The sequence below is a fragment of the Photinus pyralis genome, unplaced genomic scaffold (assembly GCF_008802855.1).
Source record: "Photinus pyralis isolate 1611_PpyrPB1 unplaced genomic scaffold, Ppyr1.3 Ppyr1.4_LG3a, whole genome shotgun sequence".
NCBI lineage: Eukaryota > Metazoa > Arthropoda > Insecta > Coleoptera > Lampyridae > Photinus > Photinus pyralis.
Window position 1 is genome coordinate 3,740,380 of NW_022170509.1, and position 17,086 is coordinate 3,757,465.

Genomic DNA, 17,086 nt, shown 5'->3' on the forward strand with positions numbered 1-17,086 from the left:
CGGTCCTCGGTGCTCGGTGCATTTGCACTCGGTGCTCGGTGCATTTGCACTCGGTCCTCGGTGCTCGGTGCATTTGCACTCGGTGCTCGGTGCATTTGCACTCGGTCCTCGGTGCTCGGTGCATTTGCACTCGGTGCTCGGTGCATTTGCACTCGGTCCTCGGTGCTCGGTGCATTTGCACTCGGTGCTCGGTGCATTTGCACTCGGTCCTCGGTGCTCGGTGCATTTGCACTCGGTGCTCGGTGCATTTGCACTCGGTCCTCGGTGCATTTGCACTCGGTCCTCGGTGCATTTGCACTCGGTGCTTGGTGCATTTGCACTCGGTGCTCGGTGCATTTGTACTCTGTCTTCGGTGCATTTGCACTCGGTGCTCGTTGCTCGGTGCATTTGCACTCGGTGCTCGGTGCATTTGCACTCGGTCCTCGGTGCTCGGTGCATTTGCACTCGGTGCTCGGTGCATTTGCACTCGGTGCTCGGTGCATTTGCACTCGGTGCTCGGTGCATTTGCACTCGGTGCTCGGTGCATTTGCACTCGGTCCTCGGTGCTCGGTGCATTTGCACTCGGTGCTCGGTGCATTTGCACTCGGTGCTCGGTGCATTTGCACTCGGTGCTCGGTGCATTTGCACTCGGTGCTCGGTGCATTTGCACTCGGTGCTCGGTGCATTTGCACTCGGTCCTCGGTGCTCGGTGCATTTGCACTCGGTGCTCGGTGCATTTGCACTTGGTGCTCGGTGCATTTGCACTCGGTGTTCGGTGCATTTGCACTCGGTGCTCGGTGCATTTGCACTCGATGCATTGGCACTAGGTGCTCGGTGCACTTGCACTCGGTGCATTTGCACTCGGTGCTCGGTGCATTGGCACTCGGTGCTTGCTGCACTGGTACTCAATACTTGATACTTGGTGCATTGATACTTTGAATGTGGCCTGTAGAATCCATAATTTCAAACAGTTCCAAGATTGGGCTACCTAGTTCAAAAGTTACGGCCCTTTGAATTTTCTTTCGAAGTTGGTTTCTAGTAGGGAATGCAATCCCGCAGCAAACTCTCAATCCCGGTATTTGCGGCATTGTTAGATGTTAATCCCGCGGGACTTTAAATAAATTGGCAAATAAGCAATTCTGTGCGGTAAACTTCTGTATTAAAATAAATCGCTAATTATCCCAATATTTAACAAAAAAGTACCTTCGGCCTAACCGAGAACTCAAAAAACCTTACCTGTAAAGCACAAAAAGTCTTCTAAAGTGCCTCAAAAATCATAGTACATTTTTAACGAAAAAAGTTTAACAATTATTCAAAAAATAATTCGCCGTTATCAGTTTGATTAACAAAGTAAACAGAGTCGTCCCCTTGGTCGACAAATTCCTGTCCCGCAAATCCCGCGGGATCCCGCTCCATTTATGTGCGGGATTAATCTCGCAAGAATGCTGCGGGATCCCGGTATTTCGGGACTGTGGACATTCAATCTTACTCGACTTGCGGACCAACCGAAGGCAGTTCCATAGTCAAGCGCATGTCATTTCCAATTAATAATAGCATTACCAACATATTATTAACTATTAACTAAACAAATTAATTCTATGGATTTCAATCAAGACCATTTGAAGTTTGTTGCGGGGCTTTCTTTCGGCTAGCTAACATTTTCGAACAGAGGGGCCAGGTGCCAGAAAAACCATTCAAGAAAAATTGCCGAGGGGGAATGATTTTTCATTCGCATGCTCCGTTCCTCCTTTACATCGCATCAGCCGCAGGCACACCAAGGAGAGCCAGAGGGTTTACCCCTTTTATTTTGGTTCGAAAACCAATCACGCTGTTTTTCATCAAAAAGTATCAACAATGCCCCGTTAATGTTTTACGCCCCCACATACAGCAAACCGAAATCTACGATCCGCCGCACAAACCTAATCGTAATTAAATTCAAAGTCGCACTTTCAGCAAGTTAAATGTAAAATGCTACGGAGTAGAAAAGTTCCACTCGACTTCTACATTATATTTCAAATTATATCAACTCCCTGTACAGCCTATTTATTTCATGATAAATTTACAAAGAGACGCAAAAAGTACCTAGTCTCTTGACGCACGCACTCCCAACTACCTGTTCTAGTGCTCTACATAATAATAAACCCATAAAGAGCGTTTAAAAAAGCGGCAGGTACCTCGGTGTGACTCCACGGAGTCATTGGATTTGACCCATTTTCAATTGGCTTGTTACATGAGGCATATAAGTCTACTGTGCAAAGTTTGAACCAAATCGGTCCAAGCGTTTGACAGTGATCCTGTTCACGGACAGACGGACACCATCGACTCCCCTATAAAGCTTGCATCGCTTTGCTCTGCCGCTTAATAATACTGCGTCAACCATTATCTCGCGAGCTTGAAAACCATGACGCGAAATTACTTATGACGTCCTTGCGCAATTCGAATTGTTGAAAACGCGCGGTGAACAAATCCATTGGCGTAACTTGAGTTTTTCTCCATAAATGAAATAAATAAAAGCGGGAACGGTTCAAATTTAAAATTGTCAGATACTGTAACATTTTAGTTTTAAAGTTTTAAACAAGGGTTGCGACTTGGAGGTCACATACATGCTACAGGCAATAGGGTGCAGAAAATCGAGGCGTATGCTGAAATATGATGCATAGGAACACTTCCACTGTCAGCGACGTTTAATTGAGTTGAAACAATGATAAGGTCCAGTAGGATCGATGAGTTTAGACGTGATTCTAGTAGGCTCGTTAATTAATTGTTTTAGACCGACCTCATACAACATACTGGTGAATTTAATGCAATTCGAGTTATTATAATTTAAGAGATCTAAATTGAAATCTCCCACGCAATGAAGTAAAGGAATAAATGTGACTAAAGCTATGCTCATTTTGAATTTCATGCAATTCGGTTCATAACTAATGGAGATCCTTATTTTTTTACCTACATTGCCAATTCACGAACTCCGATCTGCACATGAGATAAAGAATTCACCTGCAAAATTTCATTGTAAAAATTAAAAATTATGAACTCGCTAGGAGCTCATTAATGAACAATGCTATAACATACGTATTAAAGTAAGTCACAATCCCGCGGTCGTGGTTTGTGGCTATTTCTTTTGGTTCGTGCAGTGCACCAAAGCTATGGTGGGGTTGGGTATTGATTTTTGATCAAAGATCAAGGAAGATGAAAAACTTGGTTTCGTGACAGTAGGTACACCTCATTCCGGGACGACAGTCCCGGAATATCCCAATCACCCTATAAATGAAATGAATAAATAAAGGTGTTAATTTGATGGACTTGTGAGGTTTAAGTTTTTTGCACGTAAGCTTAGATTTTGTGAGTGACGTTAAAGTTCCTTGTTAGTGAGGTTAGGTGTTCCTTCTCAGTTAAGCTAGCATTACACTTGTCAATTTCTTCATGAATTAATTCATGAAGTTACTTCATGAAGAAATTGTATAACGTAATACACCAACTTTGACATCCAATAAATTCACGAAGAACTTCGTGAATTTCTTCACGAAATTAAAACATGTTCTATTTTTCGCCAATTTTACCGTGAAGTTCAGTGCTACCAACCAAAAAATTTTTGTTTATATCAGAGAGAGTGAGGTTATGACTATATGTTTATGTTTACATTTTACCCGAAAAAATGTCTAATAAAAACGAGAAGAGTAGTTGTGGAAAGGTAAGCAAATAAATGATTACAAAACATTTTACAACTGTAACCTATTTTTTTGATTGGGATGGCACCACTGCTCCAATGAAAAACTTCACCAATTTATTCACAGATGTAAAAACCAAACACTGTCGTGAAGAAATTGACGACAATAAATTCGTGAATTAATTCATGAATAAATTGACAAGTGTAATGCTAGCTTTAGGTTTTGGTGTTTTTGTGGGCGGGCCCATGCGAAGAGGCGTGGCCAACCAACCTTGGAGGCGGAGCTTACTTCACCTCACTTAAACTAAGCTAACCTAACTATAGTGCGTTCGCACCTCCAGATGCAGACGGACTAATTGCCTCTCTTACTAGTTTGCGTTTCGATAATACTATCCTTGTTTCTAACCGCATTGATGTCAAATTGACATAATATGAAATTGAAGTATTAAAACAAAACATAATCTCCTTGTGCTGTCATTGTCACGTTTGGCAAGCATGTACTGTATGTCCATAAGCACCATACTGTATCTGGAGGTGCGAACGCGCTATAGCACTCTGATCTAACCTGAGTATTACCCTAAGCATATCTAACTTAACCTAACTACAATCCACATCTAACCTAACTCGCTCCCTAACCTAACAGAACTACAATGTACTTCTAACCTAACTAGCTCCTTAACCTAACCTAACTTAACCTCACGAATACCCCAACCTAACCTAACTCCCTCTCTAGCTTAACCTAGCTATAATCCTGGAACTTATTCTTATACATTTCGGCTTGTAAAATCCAAAACTGCAAATAGATTTTTCCAGGGCCTTTTCTGTCTGTCCAATTGTATACCATCCAATTTACAGGTCAGCATATATGTAACGACATTTTGCAGTTTTTGGTAGCATCGTAACAAATAACCAGCACCCTCTTATGGAAAGCTGGACAAATTTAATCGAAACTATTTTAAACACTCATTGCATCAAATCAAAGTAGTCGAACTATACACTTTACTCTTAAACAAAAGTCACAAAATTTCTAGCGATTAAGTAAACATTTTTTTACAGTTTAATTATAGGAAAATGTCTATGTTTAGAAAAATCAAAGTTAGGTGATGTTGTCGATTCCTTTTTGTGACCACCCGCTAGCAATTTCAAGACCACAAAATTTGTTTTACAAATTTTGAGTAATTCCACAACCTGCAAAATATATACCTACAATTTCAAAGTCGTGATGTAGGGTACACATACCTCGGGATCAAGCGGAGTTACAGTTTCCAGCAGTTGCCTGGCCTGATGAAAGTGCTTACAGCCGGCTATATACAAGTACATGCTGTCAATTGCTTGTTGACTACACCTTGCTGGCGAGGTCATATCCCTGAACTCCGAGTATTGCACTGGTGGTGGTGTTAGTAAACTTTGAAAGGGTGCAAATCTGTGTTCATATCGAACCTGCTCGCTATCAAATTGAGGGTGAGGCATGGTTAACTTTTCATCGATTCTAAACCCTATCAGAGCCTTGTAATAGCCACCGCACATATTCTGTAACGCTTGAAAAAATAGTATATCTCGATTGTAAGGTCTCGCTTTCTTCTTGTACTTGGGCTTGATTTTCTTATTCCCTTTCGTTTTACGTAGTTCACCTATTAGCTCTTGCTCAACCAAGAAACTATCGGCTCGTGTTAGTGCAGATACCAACCATCCATACAGGAACTCATACAGATACCTGAAAATAATTTTAATTACCTACCTAGAATGAGTATAGGGTCATCATCTGAACAAATTTGATGGATTGTAATGAATTAATTTTTACAATTTTAGACACACAGGAGTACAAGTTATCAAAGATCGCAGGAGAATTAAGACATGATATGCAAAGTATTAGTATGTAGGGTTTTCTTAAAATTTTAGTACTACAGATGTAAATATACCTACTCATCCCTAATAACATTCTGAGCATAAAAGGTTAAGTTTTTGAAACATGGAAACTGCAGTACTTTGAATGGTTGTTAAATTCAAACTTTTCCGATGTGCAGGATATATGTATGAGAAAAAAAATGGTCCATGCGCGTACACACCCCCTCATTGTTGGGTCTTGTCGTGGTTGTGGGGCTTGGAGGTGCAGAATTCCTGGGAAAAGGTAGGCAGCTGGTGTTTCTTCCACACAGTCATGAAGGATCAACCGCAAGGGACGCTGATACACCAGCAGCGAACTTGTTAGATCATAGAATAATTTCATTTGAAATTAACTGCAAGGGCGCTATCACAACCCCCAAGGTAACAGATATTCCAGTTTACAAAGATCTCCTTGGAGAAAAACCCTTTCGGGGAACGCCTCTTGGAGTCTACCGACATACACGACAAAGCAGATCTTCTTATCAACTCCATTGTGGAGTCATTTGAACAGGCATGTCCTTTGAGGACTGCCAAGACGCTCTATAACCATCCTTGGTGGGGCAGGGCGCTTGAGCGGGAGTTTTGAATTGCACAGTCGTTTCTCGGCTGCACTTGGGTTATTACACGTTAGTTAAGTTATGCTTCCGCTCCCTGGGAAATCTTAATCATTACTGTTTCCGTGTGTCTCTTTTAGATTATTCGCCAGTGGGCGTTCCCTGGAATCGCCGTTCTCTCCATCCGATTACCTGAAGCTTCTACAATCATTCCGAAAACCGCCGACCTTTGCTAGAAGCAGGGTTTCTCAATCTTCTGGTGGCGCTCGAGTCCCGCCGACTGTCGCCATTTATTTTGCAATTTCAAATTTACAAATAATTATAATTCTTTTGTCTTAATTAAATTATAACGTGTTTGAGCGCGGACTTTCCGGCAGAGTTCGTCGCATTATATTCCAAAAAAATCTGTACTTATATTTGTAACAATACCGGTGGATTTTAGTTTAGCTCTAATTCAGCAGGGGCTTATATCCAAAATGTCGAAGCCAATTTGTAACAAGTAGTACATTTACATCTGTGTGATATTAAATTATTTGTGAGAAAGAGAATAAATAAAATACAAAGAGGTATTCTTGCATGATTTACACCAACCAACTTCTCCATTTTAAAATAAAGAAATGTTTTCTCCATTGTTAAGGGGTATACTAACCAATAAATGTAATAATACTCGTGCACACTATACAACTCCAACTCAAATCCAGCCAGCAGATACATAATCATAATTCTCAAAGTGTGGTACAAGATCCATGTGCCGAAACAAGCCAAATGTGGTCTCGACCAAGTGCAACTGATTGAGATATTGTGCAAATAGGCGTCCACTCGTTCTGCCTATGTCAAAATAGATAGACCAAATTTAAAATCAAAAGCGCAAACAAACCTCATCCTGCAAACTGGTAAACTCCTCGAGCAAATGAGCCAACTTATCCCTTTGTCTGGCGCGATTGTGACCGCAAAGTTGTAGTAAATTCGCGAACGGTCTTGTGCAATGAGAAAAGAACGTGTCGACGTACATTTTGGCCTAAAATTTAATGGTAGAAATGTCCACCTGACCTGTGAGATCGAACGCACCTGCTGATTTGACACGATGGCCTTCGCCATCAATGCTGGAGGGGAAATAAACGATTTTGCGGCATCCTTTAGTAACTCTTTTAGAATATTTGGATTAGACGCGAGTACTGCACTATGGCTCCCCAAGTACAATAACTGTAAGGCCGAACGTGACAAAAGGCATGGACTGCTCTTGCTAAACTCGATGAAGAAATCCTGCATGTCGGATGTTTATTAAAATTTTAATCAAACCGACCACTCACCAAGGCTTGATGAAACGACGAAATGCCGTGAATTTTGCATACCGTCTTCAATCGTTCAATTATATCTTCAAAGTACACCAGTGCTTCTTCTTTCGGTTTAATCTTCGTGTAGCGAGGGAAGGTCGGAGGTAGCAGTCTTTGGTTTATAAGCGGTTCAAAACCTAATACCTGAGCGTGTTCTACTGAAAATGAAAAAAATTCCTAATCGTTCCATGTCAATAGAAAGAAGCTTACATATATTGCTTTGTTGTGCGTCCGATTGGACCGTTTTTTGCATTATCAGCAGCATATCTGTAGCAGTAACGAATAATCTTTGGCAATCTGTTATTGCTGGTTGGGGATCTTCTTTTCTTTGTAAAAGTAACGTGAGGGCCTGGTAAAACACTCTGACGAATTTTATTCTCGCATACAGTGCAACTGTCTCATCCATCTATAAATGAAAAACAATTTTTAAAAACTCGTGTGGAAGCAAATTTTAAAAACTTTGAGGAATACTACAAAATTTGAATTCGTAATTTGCGTATGCGCGACACATTTTTTGACAAGTGATTTGATCTGATTCGATAGGAAGCATTTTCCGATAAAATTTGAAAAGAATTGTACCACAAAAGTGTAAGTCTAAGCAAGCCTAATAGTATTCTTGCGTCCGCTGATGCAGTCATTTTTTTTTATTTGCGTTTAATTTATTTCCTTTACTGAACATTTCAGAAAAACCCAACCATAAATATTAATGTTGGATCTGCACATCGGCAATCCATTTGTTTTACAGGCGCACATAAATAATAACCGAAGACTAAAAAAATTCGTCAAATCTTGAAGAACCACCAAACATCACGCAAACATTCAAGATTGAAATTACAAAAATGCAGAAAATTTAAGAAATTTAAAAAATCTTTTGCAAAAATTGATATTTGAGTATTTTTTGAACAATGAGTTCGAAAGGCGCTGTAACACAAAATCGAATAATTAATTAAAAGTTGTATATTTATACAGTGTTCCATTTAAACAAATGAGATAACTTTTATTACCTGACCCCGTATACTTATTTTGAAAACAGCAGATTATTCAAAGATCATAAAGAAACTTTTGTAATATATTTTTCTGTATCTTTCGCAAGTAACAATTGACCATTTTTTGATTTTCCTGCTAATTTTTTAGGTGCGTGAAGCTGGCCGCGCTAAGCGTTTCACACTTTTTAAAAATATTGTAACGTGATTTATAAATTCGGGTTCGATTTATATCAATATTTATTAAACAAAACTAAAACACTAAAAACTGTACAATTTATATCGACTATTTATATTACACACTTCGCAATTTATATCAGATTTTCGCGCTCAATGTTTCGTCCGTACTCGATCTCGTTCGGTAGTAAACTGCCTGCGATGTTCGGTCCGCAACCATTTATACACGCAAGCAATGTAAGTCCAGAACACTCGCGTAATTACCAGATACGTCGCAAACATTCCCACTATCGCGCGCCTAGAAAATTGCAGAGCGCCAAAGGCGACGTCACGTCTGGAGCGTTTCCGTTACAATATTATGAAAAAATAGTGCATAAAATGTATTATAAATCACGAACAATGAGAAAATGTGCGCTTTTCATGACCCGTGAATTAATCGGCGAGGCTGGGTTCACGATTTGGAAAAGTGGGACATTATGGAAAAAAAAATTCAAAAATTAGGAAAACTTCTGAATCTTATAAGTCGATACTTGTGAGTCATGAATAAGTTTCTCTGAAAATCAGTTCCAAATAAGCCAAAAACAGAGCCGAGAGTAACAATCTGTGTTTAATAAGAAAGGAACCTTATGGCCAAATTGCGAAAAATACAAATAACACAAAAATTTGAAGTAAATAGAAACAAAGTACTTAAAAAAATATGGCAAAATTATAAAAAATCACAAACAATTCGAAGCAAATAGAAATAAAGTACTTACAAAAATATAAAAAATCACAATATACACAATAAATTCAAATAACATAAAAAACGTTGAAAATAAAGTAGCTAAAAAATATGAAAAAATTATAAAAAACCACAATATATACATACAAATATAAATTTAAAATGTGTCGAAATCCTTAGAGTCATGAAGAAAGGTTGGAATTAGACCCAAAACACACTGAACTAACCCTCTGTATTTACTTGGGAACCGTTTCCCGTCGACAAAAATTATAAATTTTGAAAAATTAAAAAATCGGACAACAATATTAAAAAATGACGCAAATTCTAATCATTCAAAACATTCAGAAAAGTAAAAAAAACTTCGCATAAATCCAAAAATTCTGAAAATTCTGAAAACTGTGAATCTTACATTTGAGATTAGCGACATTTTAATCATGAAAAAATCTCAGAATCAGGTCCAAATGACTCCGAAATTTATGAGTCGTCAAATAATTTGAAAAAGGCAGACAACACTAGAATACGAACTGAGAGGACCCAGTCGCGTATAACCATTTTTGGTGTTTTCTTGTCCATGGGGCCCATGAAGGTCTAAAATTAAGCACATGGAATTTACTTTAAGAGTAAAAAACATACTGCTAGCCACACTGCCTCCCTGGAACACTTTCCAGAACATGGCCGGAGTGCTACTTTAACATACTTAGCACCACAGATATTCATTAAAAACGTAGAAAACTGAAAATTTTTAATAATTCTGAAAAATGTAAAAAGGCAAATAAAATTTAAACAATTCAGAAACTCTGCAAACTTAGTTTGTGTGGATTTTAAACGTTTGATACATACCTACGACTTTGAATCATGCAGAAATCAACCGTAATCGGTTCGAAATGACCCTTAAATGCAACAGAGCATTTTTTCTGTATACGTCCCAGAAATACAGAATTAAGAATGTATACGGGGGTGAGAGAAAGGATAGGCATGTTAGACGGAGGCGTGCTGTCTCACGTCCCTATATAGAGTTACACAAGATTTGGACAGAAAAACCAAGAGATACGTAGATACGGTTTTCAGTTCCCAGTTTTTTGCAAATTCCAAACGTAATCAAATAAATTCGATACTTACTTCATTTGGCAGAGGTTGTCCATTTTGAAATTTCGATCTTGACTTTTTATGAAGCTCTTCTTCCACTTCCCTGAGCATTCCAATCATTCTCTGTTCGGAAAGATCTGGATTTAAGTGATACCCGTAATGCATTGGTTGAAAATCCTCCTCTTCGTACACAATGGCCCTTAAAATAGTAGGTGAGAATCGTAAAAACCGGCCCCCCCCACCCGCACGTACTTGTGTATAAACTCTTTAATAATTTCCAAGACTTTGTACACCGCCAACGAAAATACCTTTAGCGTTCTATCTTCAATTGAGTAAGGTTTGTGCAGATATAAATTTGTAAATACAGTTTGTGCTAAAGAGTGTCCCTCTAACCATGAAACGATACATGCCAAAGTGGTGTCAATTATATCAATCAGTTCTCTGTTGGAGAAATTATTTAACTTCAACGTCGAATCCTTAAATCAAACTTTCACAAAGCGCCCTCAAGCCTTTGGTATACAAACCGAAACCGCTTGCTCGAACGACTTTGCCTTTTTATTTCCGCGATTACACAGCATACCAGCATCCATCTTCGGGTCCATCATTTCGATTGCAGACATTGCTTCAAACAACCCAAAGGATTCATCGTGAAGCAGCTCGCCCAATTCGAGCCCTAGAAATGCAAGGTTAAGTACAGCCAGTTCGCAACACACAAACGCACCTTGGACCGCATCTAAAAATTCGCAGGTTATCGTAGCCCAATGGTAAGTGGCTTTTTGTAACATTGGAGCGCCTCCGGTGCAATCCCTGAAAAGATCCCTGTCGATTTCATTTAAATTTGGTTAGGTTTAACACAAGTACGTACGATTCTAAATAGTCCATATTTATTGATTGTCATAAAAGTAAAGTGTCCGGTATTTATTTAAATAATTACATATAAATTTAAACATTTAAACATAAAAAGAAGTCCCAAACAAAAATTTGACAACAATCTTCCCAGTGTCGCACGCCACGCTGACGGTAACCAAATGAGTCAATGGGTACGTTCAGTGAAGTTGTGACAAATATTTTTCATTTAATGGAACGTGTATAATACAAAATCAAAAAATGGCATACATTATTCTTATCAAATTTGGGTTAAAACGTTCAAACCGGCGTTTACACAACGCATAGTGTGGCGACGCGCCGCCTGTACGTCCGGCAGCAAACTAAAATGTGCTGCATCCTCATTGGTCGAAACGGCCAACCGATGAGAGCGTAGTGTCCCTGGGCACAAACGATTAGAGCTCGGAACGTAACAAGAAACAACCAGCTCTCCAGCAATTCCACGTGCAGAATCAGTCCACTTTGCCAGCTCATCCTCGCGCCATGCCCTACCAGTCAGAAGAACTTTTCGATCGTTACTCACCAGCCCATATGCAGAACGTGTCGCAGATTCTGGATAGGTGCACCACCTTCTCAAAACTTCCATCAAGTACCAGTCGAGCCTTCGTACATCGAGAAGACCGCCATTACAACCGCTTTTTCGAACTATTCGAGTTCCAGATGATGACGATTAGTCTCAGGAATTTCCAACGCCTAATCGATCAGGTTCTCAAGGATCTACCTTATACGTTCGCGTACCTCGGCGATGTCTTACTCGCATCACCAAACCAGCCATCAGACAGAAGACTCGCATCCGCGCTCAGTCGGACGAGAGCGCTCGCCGCGTGCACTTCGGCTACTATTTTGCACATAATATTTTTAAATATATTCCATAAAATGCAATAGAACTTTATTTAGCGTCGCCCGCTAAATTCCCCCCAAACGCATTTTTAGAAACAAAATCTCAGAAAAGACCTTTCCCATGTATTATACCCTGAGAGGATGTTTTGCCAAGTAAAAAGTGAATGGATCGAAGTGTCAGAGTTTCAATAAGCCGGATCTGGTGGTGCCCAATAAACTACTGGAGTTGTTTTCCCCTCCGACCCGCTGGCCCATCTGTGGTGCTATTTTGTCCCTCATATTGGAATTGTAACTTCGAGTCAAGACCATGTAATCAAAAAACAAAACCATAAATTGATTTACACCCAAAATAAAAACGATTTCCAACAATAAAAGTTACGGCATTTTCACGCACACAATTGAACATTGAAGTTAAATTATGTCAATTTCATTGAAAATTATTTTAAAAAACAAAATGTGGTATACAGAACACGAATAAATGATAACAAAAGGCAAAGATTACTACCAGCATTAAAAATACATCATACTTCCTTCACGACCGCTGAAACCAAGATGGCTCTCGTCTAGAGGCGCCGCAGATAGCCTTTGTAAAAATCAAAAATGTGTGCATGGTCATGGGCTATATAGGCCGGGTGGAACTATGAAAGTGATCGAGACCAGTTATATTTCTGGAGAACGGAGTGCTGGAAGAGAGTGCCTAGCGTATCTGTTGGGATCAAAATATTAAGTGCGAATATTTCGGGAGCAAAGCGCTACATATACCAATATCATTTTAAATGAAATAAAGAAGTAATTGTGTGCACATGCGCAGATCCAATTTTAAAATTTAAAAAGTAATCCTCCTGGAGGATTTTTGAATCTCATGAGTCGTAGTTTTGGGCCCTTTAGAACCAATTAATTCTCCAAAATCATTTCGAGATTTTCAAGGAATCTCGGGATCTTCAAGTACCTCGATACCTAACATCGTATTTTCTTTCTAATGCGCTTTGAAAGGAAAACTGGTTCGTCCATTTTCTTGTGGGGATCTGCATTTCTGTTGTCTTTGTTTTAGTTTCTACTAGATTTTCACTATTGAAAAATGAAAAATAAAATTTTGCAATCAATCAACTTATGAGATTGGGATTAAGAGTATCAAAATGCATAAGCCCCTGGGTCCTGTATCGAGGATAACGGATCAGGATATGTATAATAATATGTTATTGGCGACGACAAACCGAGCTTACATAAAGGGTGCACGGAAAGACAGATAGACGGACAGACGAGAGGACGCCCACCGCCGTGGGTTGTGCTAAAACAGAGGTGTAAAGCTCAAGCGCCTTGCGCACGTCTTCTTGGATTTGTTGGAGGGAAGCCCCAATTATAAACATCTTATGTTTAATGCGCGGTAAAAATATAAACGTTAACTTGATGGCGGCCGTGATTATGTAAAAACAAAAAGGTATGCATAATGTGATAAGCCTTCAAAGTGGTCAACGCTTCAACAGTTTCGCTTATTATTTTATTGGCATTATTCTGCGTGAATGCAATGGCTTTTAGTATAGAGGCAATAACTTCGTTTCATTTTAATCATTTAAAATTAGTCCTTTGTCGTCAACCCAATTTGTCAATGATGAACCTTTATATCGAGGTAAATATTTTATTCCTTTTTATTCGCAACTGCAATTTAATAATATATTTCAGCAACTTAAAGAGCAACGTATTCGTACGATAGTTAAGGTTTGCGAGACCGATTACTGCATTTCGGATTTTGAAGACAATGGCATAGAAGTTCGCGAACTTGTGTATAAAAATGGATCGTTTCCTTCCAACGGGGTGATTGAAATTTGGATTAACTTTGTGAAAGCCCATTTTGAAAAATTTCCAAATTCCGCGATTGGAATACATTGCGTTGACGGACTTGGAAGATCGGCAGTACTGGTCGCTTTGGCGCTTATTGAGGGGGGTTTGGATCCAGTGCGGGCCATCGAGTTCATCAAAAGGTATTTAACAAAAAAATGTCGGCAACTGCATCTCGTTTTTTTAGTAAACGCAGAGGAGCATTCAATAAGTACCAGGAAAAAGAGTTGCAGATCTACAAATCATACAACAGACTTGTTATACATGACTATTAATATCTGCGAAACTTTATTTTTCTTGAGGCTTTACCTAGATAGGTACTCATGTTGTTAAAACAAAATTATTTACGTTTTATAAATGTATAATCTGTTTATAATTAAAGTTGTTTAAAACGTACAATAACATTTTATAATGCGAGCATTGAAAATGATTCACTTGCGATAGAAGTATTTCTTATAAATGTTATATTTAATTTGCAACGTCCTATTCATTCCTTGAAATTTAAACCCGTTTATTTATTATTTTTATATTTATCGATCAATGAGACCACCAGCGGTTGTAATAGCAACATTTAAAATTTTCCCGCCTGTTAGGGGCAAATTGCATTTTACTCAATATCCGAAAATTAATGTGTTCTAAAAATCAATTTAGGATACGACGAGCGAACGGACAGACGGGTGGATTTTCATAAAGCATGCATGCCCAAAAATCTGGAAAATATGTAAAAATACGACGCCCGCGCCTTTATGTATACGTATATTTTTGTGGTACCTACACTTTGTTCTACCATAATAGTTAAATTCGCAAAAAAAAGAGTCTGCATTCCCTCCGATTGTAGGTAACATGCGAACAGCGTTTTCTTTGTGCAGTATAAGGTTTCAAATTATCATTCCCGCAAAATTCGCTTCTCAGAAACTCCTAAATATAAACGATTCTCACTTAGTTTATCTACCATACACATGCAGATATTTAATTATTTTTATCTGAAAGGGGACGAAGATCTTTTTGCACACCTGATGAATCTGCATATACAGGGTGTTTATTTACAAACTCATTTTGAATCACAGTCTATATATTATGGCGAATGCCGACTGAAAAGGAGACCTCGGAATGTTTTCAAAATTTGGCAGTATACGTATTTTCAAGTTAGTGGTGCGTTCGATTATACCGGAAGTTGATTCCAACTTGCTTATTTTAAATTGAACACCCTGTATATTATTACATTTTTAGATCCTATGTAAAATTCTATAAGTGCATGTATAATGCCCAATACCTAAAATTTACCGTTTTTAAAATATTTTGATTGTTTGACGTTGGGTTCCTTTTCAGTAACTGACATGATCATGAAAGTGTCTGACGAGCTGTCACTTTCGGACCACACGCACATTCTTTTCCACCTAAACCTGGCATCCCATTGCGGGCCCTGTCGGTTTCAGAATCCCCAACCTATTGACTGGGACTGCTATGTGGCAAAACTGTCAGAGTAGTTGGATGGACCAACTCTGCTGTCGGAAAGCAGGGCAGGTGGAAGAGGCGGCCGCATTAGTAAGCGACGCTATGACAGCGTCATATGAGGACAGCTATAATCTGTGATCTGTAGACCTTTTGAGGAACGAACCTTGGTGGAAGTCAGAAGGATCGAGGTTCGGAGGCTCTTTAATAGAACCATGCGAACTAAGCTACCTGCAGACTGGGAAGGTCTTAAGATCGCTCAGCGCAGGTATACGGATCTTACTCAAATGGAGGACCCTCTGTGGTAACCTGGAGGAACTTCCTAAAGTTCAAAAACTTTTTGAAAGACCCGGGGCAAAAAGTCGGGACACTACTGAGGCTTCCATGCGGCAGATATACGACTACGTAACTTCGGACCCGCCAAAAAGAGCTGTTCGGGTCTGTGTAAAGCCAATCGACTGGAAAGTAGCTACCCGAGTGGTTGCTGAGGGATCATCTCTGAGATGGGCAGTCAACACTGAGAGCAGTATCACATGGGATATTCCCGGCTCTTCTGCAGAAGACTCCCCGGCATTAGGGTATATCCCTAAGTAAGAAATAAGTGGGGAAGGGAATGTCTGCCGGAATGGTAGCCCTGGGAGTGTTTCTAGATAACGAGGGTGCGTTTAACAACACCACGTTCGATTCAATTAGTGAGGCTGCGGAAAGCTTTGGCATTAATGGGTCAATCGTAAGGTGGATCCGAGCAGAGTCATTATATCCTTAATCGGGACGACGGAGATGAGCTCATCGGTTACTAGAGGATGTCTACAGGGTCGGGTGGTGTCTCCACTGCTGTGGTGCCTGGTACTAGACGGGGATCCATCACCCCTAAGCAGTTTTCCCGGAGACTTCCATCCATGTGAGCCATCACAACATTCTCGCAACACTCTGGCAGGATGACATCATCCACAAGTGTAATACGTAGCGGCCCGTCTTCTTCTCTGTGAATAGGAACTCCTTACAGGTCCACTGGAAGCGCTTCATTCTTCCATTCCCAAAATCACCTCATGGACTATCTCTGTTACCGGCACTTGCTGTATATAATTTTTGAATCCAATACCAATATCGGACCGTCAGCTCTCCCAGCCTAGGTTTTGACGATTATAGCTTTTTTGTTCGGACTAGATCAGATCTTACATGGTCATTATTGCACCAGTATCTAACAACATCGTACATGTTTTCCCGAATACAGTACATACATATATGTATAAACTATTTAGTTGAGTCTCGCCCCTTCCCTTTGACCTATTCTAGGTATCCACTCATTTTCTTCTAATGTGCCCGTTTTTACCACGTCTCGGCGTCGCAGTCTCTGTCGTTTTGTCCGTTGCTGCCCTAGTAATCTTTTCACTATTTCTTCAACATTCTGGTTCTTTTCTTCTGTATCAATGGTGTGCATGCGAGCCATCCCACAAGACGTTTTCTTTACAGCGTCAAACTCCAGGGGGCGTGCCAAACACTTTTCCAGTATTTCATACCGAGCTTGTTGTGTTTCCACATTATCTATGAACGTCTGCACCGCCAGCTGCTCTATAAAGCTTTCTGGACCGTAGGATACGTCAATCTTACCAACCGGGCTATACCGGCTCCTTGCAAAGTTTCGCCCGATCTCCATCCCGAGGTTCCAACCGTGATACAATTTGCTC

General features: G+C 39.8%; 2 protein-coding genes across 2 annotated transcripts; one reads left to right on the forward strand and one right to left on the reverse strand.

The window, feature by feature from the left end:
- Positions 1-4,622: 4,622 nt before the first annotated feature.
- Positions 4,623-11,392, reverse strand: LOC116166051 (N-alpha-acetyltransferase 35, NatC auxiliary subunit). The gene is made up of 12 exons (XM_031480874.1): positions 11,251-11,392; positions 11,107-11,204; positions 10,910-11,058; positions 10,638-10,861; positions 10,419-10,584; positions 7,629-7,824; positions 7,395-7,576; positions 7,153-7,347; positions 6,962-7,102; positions 6,734-6,912; positions 4,886-5,360; positions 4,623-4,834 (listed from the first exon to the last, which is right to left on the reverse strand). Exons 1-12 carry the CDS (start codon positions 11,265-11,267, stop codon positions 4,697-4,699), a joined length of 2,160 nt encoding a protein of 719 aa, XP_031336734.1. The 5' UTR covers positions 11,268-11,392; the 3' UTR covers positions 4,623-4,696.
- A 46-nt stretch (positions 11,393-11,438) lies between these two features.
- On the forward strand, positions 11,439-14,271 carry LOC116166052 (protein tyrosine phosphatase type IVA 1-like). Its single transcript, XM_031480875.1, has 4 exons — positions 11,439-13,111; positions 13,162-13,737; positions 13,791-14,089; positions 14,134-14,271. The coding sequence occupies exons 2-4, from the start codon at positions 13,636-13,638 to the stop codon at positions 14,219-14,221; spliced, it is 489 nt and encodes a 162-aa protein (XP_031336735.1). The 5' UTR covers positions 11,439-13,111; positions 13,162-13,635; the 3' UTR covers positions 14,222-14,271.
- Positions 14,272-17,086: the final 2,815 nt, after the last annotated feature.

Excerpts from the sequence above, each read along its gene's own strand:
- LOC116166052 (XM_031480875.1), top strand. The coding sequence starts at position 13,636 with ATGGCTTTTAGTATAGAGGCAATAACTTCGTTTCATTTTAATCATTTA. Across the intron at positions 13,738-13,790 it reads TGATGAACCTTTATATCGAG|CAACTTAAAGAGCAACGTAT; the intron begins GTAAATATTTTA and ends AATATATTTCAG. Across the intron at positions 14,090-14,133 it reads GCCATCGAGTTCATCAAAAG|TAAACGCAGAGGAGCATTCA; the intron begins GTATTTAACAAA and ends TCGTTTTTTTAG.
- LOC116166051 (XM_031480874.1), bottom strand. Across the intron at positions 7,348-7,394 it reads CGTCGTTTCATCAAGCCTTG|GATTTCTTCATCGAGTTTAG; the intron begins GTGAGTGGTCGG and ends TCCGACATGCAG. Across the intron at positions 4,835-4,885 it reads TAACTCCGCTTGATCCCGAG|GTTGTGGAATTACTCAAAAT; the intron begins GTATGTGTACCC and ends TATATTTTGCAG.